We start from the raw sequence: 4,597 nt of genomic DNA on the forward strand, positions 1-4,597 counted from the left end.
ATATAATATAATATAATATAATATAATATAATATAATATAATATAATATAATATAATATAATATAATATAATATAATATAATATAATATAATATAATATAATATAATATAATATAATATAATATAATATAATATAATATAATATAATATAATATAATATAATATAATATAATATAATATAATATAATATAATATAATATAATATAATATAATATAATATAATATAATATAATATAATATAATATAATATAATATAATATAATATAATTAATATAATATAATTAATATAATATATCAGCCTTCTGAGAACTTGGAGTCAGTTCTCATCTCTCACCTTGTCCTGGGACCCAACACCACAACAATTAATAGCCACAGGAGATAAAAAGAGCATCAGTGACATGACCCAGATCCATGAGAGGGAAGCTCTGAAAAACAGCTCCAAGGAGCAAATCTATTCAACAAATCTGCATTTTTGGCAGTTGGACAACTAGCTCCCCACATGTGCACATAGCAAATGATTTTTTGGTCCTTCCTTTCCATTGCCCAATTCAGCAGAAGAGAAGGAATCCATGTTCTGGCAAGAGTGGGAGCACCAGAAATTGTCTGAGGTGACTCCGATATGTGAAGTGTTGTGAGGATGTGAGCCCTTGCTGCCCCACACCCAGCCCAGCACATTGCCCACAGCAACTCCTCCTCCTCACCACACCAGCCCTCTGATTTCCTCTTTAACCCCCCTGAAATCCTTCAGGCACTCTTTGTCCTGCTCTCCCCTCCTGGGGCTGGTGAGGATCTGCCAGAAGGCCGTGCCAGAGGAGCTGGGCTGGCCCCTGGCACAGGGACTGACAATGAAAGTGAAGATGAGCAGAGATCTACAGAGAAAACCAGAGAGCATCAGAGCTCCTCCAATCCCTCAGGCAGCTCCAGCTCCACCAGCTCATGTGCTCAGGCACACTCCACTGATCTTTGCATTGCTGGGATTACAGCAGGTGGATCATTTGTTTCTCTGGGTCCAGCCAATTGTCCACTTGAAATGATTTTTGGAAGCTGTCAGGAAGCAGAGACAGTAAATTGCTCACTCTCTCTTGGATACAAATGATGATGGTAAAAGATTGATTTAAATCTGGCTTGAATTAGCTGTTGGTGTTTTTCCTGGGACATGAGAAATTGCCAGGGAGTGAAAGTTTCCATGACACCATCCATCATCTCCTCAGCATCCATCATCTCCTCAGCATCCACCAGCTCCAGCACTCAGTGCCACAAACAGCCCAGGGGATGCAGTCCCTTCTCTGCAGAATTCCCTGACACCTTCCCTGGGATAGGAGCCTTTCTTTCCCTTCTCTTCCATAATTCAGCTTTTGAATAAACTCTCTGATGAAACCCCTGCAGTGCTGGGGAGCTGCTGCCATCCCCTGCCAGGGAAAGCCCAGCACACAGAGGGTAACTCTGCCTCACTCCAAACACCCCCAGCCCTGGTCACCTCCAGAGAGGCAGCTCAGAGCCCCCAGGCTGATCTGAACGTGTGCATGGCTGCAAAGAGCTCTCCAAAACAACACAGACTGGGCACAGCAGTTTTCTACAGACAATTCTAAATTAATCTCTTTACTAAACAGCTTGCTGACACAAGCAGCAGCTAGACACAAATTAAACTGGGTTTGTCCATGTCAGACTCCTGAAGTTCAGCACAAACTTTTACTCCAGGTGCTCCACACATGCTTCATTTTGTTTGTGGAGGGGGTTTTGTGGTTGGGTTTTTTTAAATTTTTCTTAAGTTCCACTTGGTTTCCATTGCTCAGTTGGTATTTTAGCAGCAATCAGTGCAGAATGAGAAGTCAATAGTTTGGGTTTCCCTGCACTCAGGAGGGAACCTCAGGCCAGAAGGTGCTGCAGCCACCCAGGAGTGCCAGGCATGGGAGAGCAGGAGCTGTTGGTCACCCAGAAAACCACACTCAACACCAGCCGCATTCCTGAGGCTGTGGGAATCTGGAGGAGATGCCTTGAGAGCTCATACAAGCAACTGCCCTCTAATTCTGGGCTCTTCTCAAAACAATTCTGTGTCCAGGCTCCCCCCCTACTCTGGTCAAAGCTCAGAAATCTTTAATGAGGCTGGATAAAATCTGAGAGCAGGCCAGATAAAATAACATTCACATGCAGGAAACGCATCCAGGCAAGGAGCAGGTGAAGGTTAAGCAGATTGAGGAGACTCTCCAGTGAAACAGGAATTCACTGGGGATTAAACAGCAGCAGAAAGGTACCTGGTAAGAGCCATGTGAGCTTCACCATGAGGGGAACAAAACCTAGAAAATAGACAGTTCTGCCCATGAGTTTTGAAGCTGCTTAATATTTCAATGCTGTGGTGAGAGGCTGATGAAAACATTCTGATTATTACAAAGTTTTTAATCCTCAGAAAATGCAGTTTCTCATTGGAAAAAAGGAACCTCAGCTGATGCAAAAATTGTTTAAAACTAAAAAAAAAGCCACTTTCCCCAGCAAGCAAGGCTGCTGATGAAAATCCAGCATGATTTTTCACTTGGCTGTTGATAACAAGAGTTGTCAGAGCTCGTTGCTAGCAGCTGTGTTGTACAAAGAATTACCAGTGATGTTGTTTTGGACTCTTGAGTGCAGAGATCAGTTACCAGCCTGTGACCCTGCAGCCTTAGGGAGGCCATGCACACAATCCACACCACCTAAAACACTCATTTTTTCAGCTACAGGCTGTTTCCTTGTCCTCGTGCTTTGCACATTCCCTCTGCTCTCAGATCCACAGAATGTTCTGCCGTGCAACTGAAAAAATCCCTCCAGTTATAGATATTGAACCAACCCCTCCTGAGAGCTTTAACATCTCATCTTTTCCCCGGTCAGACCCAAACCAAAGCAGCCAGCATCAGTTCCATTGGTAACTCAATTAATTCAATCCATTCCCCACTCTGAGCAAGGGGATGTATCCACATCCTGGTGCAGGCAGCAGGAGTGACTCTCAGCTCCCCAAAATCCCTGTACCACAGCAGGGTTTGCAGCAGGTGACAGATCCTGCAGGCTGGGGAAGCTTTAGTCCCTTCTATTCTCTGCCACCAAGTCAGTAATACCTGTGATCAATAAAACACAGGACAGCTGTTGGAGGCCTGTGACCTGTCCCAGAATTTTGTTCAAGGCTCTCTCCCCTCTGTGCTGCTCTGCTGAGCACAAGGACATGTGTGACATTCACATTCTCTGGACAGAGTGAGACAGAATTCTCTCTCCCAGGATTTTCCTGGAGAAGCACAGAGAAAAGAAGAGAAAACAATTCTCATCTCTATTCTCTGCCCCTGTTGTTTTTGCACGTGTGGAGTGTGTTATGGAGATTGTTTACCTGAAGGGATTTGTCAGGTGGATTCTGCTGAGGATTGTTCTGTTTCCTTGGCCAGCTGGCCCAAAGCTGTGTCCTGGCTGTCTCAGTCAGTTTTTTCTTTAGTCTCTTTAGTATAGTTAAAATATAGCATTCATGTAATGTAGTATAGCTCAATAAAGCAATTGTTCAACATTCTGAGTCATGGAGTCAGATGCCAACCATTCCCTGCATCAGGGGCTCCCTGCATTCAATAGATATGTTTTATTTGACAAAACATTTCAACCTCCAACACAAAACACTGTCACACCCATGCTGTTCCAGAGCTATCCCAGGAACTTAATTAATACCAAATCATGAGATAAAGCCTGGCTTATAAAACCTGAGCTGAATTAAACTCCTGCTGACTTGCTGTTCTCTTTGTGTGTCAGTTTTACAGGTGCTTTGTGGAGCTCCTGAGGTGCAACAAATCCCCCCAGAGCTCCTTGCCCAGGCTGAAAAAGCAGCAACAAACCCCAGGTTCTGCAGAGCTTCTGCCAAAGCCCAGCCAAGCCCAAAAGAGAGATCCAGAGTGTGGTGCTGTAGGAGGGCTCCAAGAAACAAGCTGCATGTGAGGAGAGGGGGCACAAGGCTCTCCAGGAGGGAATGGGCAGCCTGCAGATGGTCCCTCTCTCCCTGGCTTGGATTATCTCCTCCAAAAAGTCTCACGTTGCTTTTCAGTACAAACCCCAACAGATCATGATGAACTATGCAGTTACAGGGTAAAGCTCTACTAAAATTTAAAGGGCATGTATTGGTTATGCTTCAAACTTTAGAAATTGCAGCTGAAGCTTAGGAAAATATGTATTTTAGGGACTTTTTGTCAGTTTACAAAGTTAGTGCAGCAAAAGATAACTTCCCCCAGCACTCAGTGAAGGAGCAGCTCTGAATGCACAGCACTCAGCTGGGCAAAGCCCCTGTCTCTGGAATCTCTGTGAATGCCACTTGGTGAGCATTAGGGACAAAGCAGAGGGATCCCAGCCCTTTGGGACTCTGGGGGGCTCTGGGGCCAGGGCAGCCAGGGAGGCTGAGGCTGCAGGGCAGCAGTGGGAGCAGAGCTGGGAAACAATTCTGCTGAAACAATTCTGCTGAAACAATTCTGCGACCCAGAACATCCCTCTGGCTGTCCTGAGCAGCCCAGACCCTGCCAGGGGGCTCAGAGACCCTGGCAGAGAGCCCAGAATGCCCCTGTGGTTTTGATTATGACCCATGGAGCAAATTACCAACCTTAGATCTG

At 44.9% G+C, this 4,597-nt stretch overlaps 1 protein-coding gene across 1 annotated transcript in view; it reads left to right on the forward strand.

Moving 5' to 3' along the window:
* The window catches only part of LOC102031507 (pinopsin-like), a 46,777-nt gene extending 42,842 nt beyond the window's left edge, over window positions 1-3,935 (forward strand). The window contains exon 4 of the mRNA XM_014308861.1: window positions 3,753-3,935. Within this exon, the coding sequence (XP_014164336.1) occupies window positions 3,753-3,935 (183 nt within the window). The remainder of the gene's footprint in view (window positions 1-3,752) is intronic.
* Window positions 3,936-4,597: the final 662 nt, after the last annotated feature.

Source organism: Geospiza fortis, unplaced genomic scaffold (assembly GCF_000277835.1).
Source record: "Geospiza fortis unplaced genomic scaffold, GeoFor_1.0 scaffold101, whole genome shotgun sequence".
NCBI lineage: Eukaryota > Metazoa > Chordata > Aves > Passeriformes > Thraupidae > Geospiza > Geospiza fortis.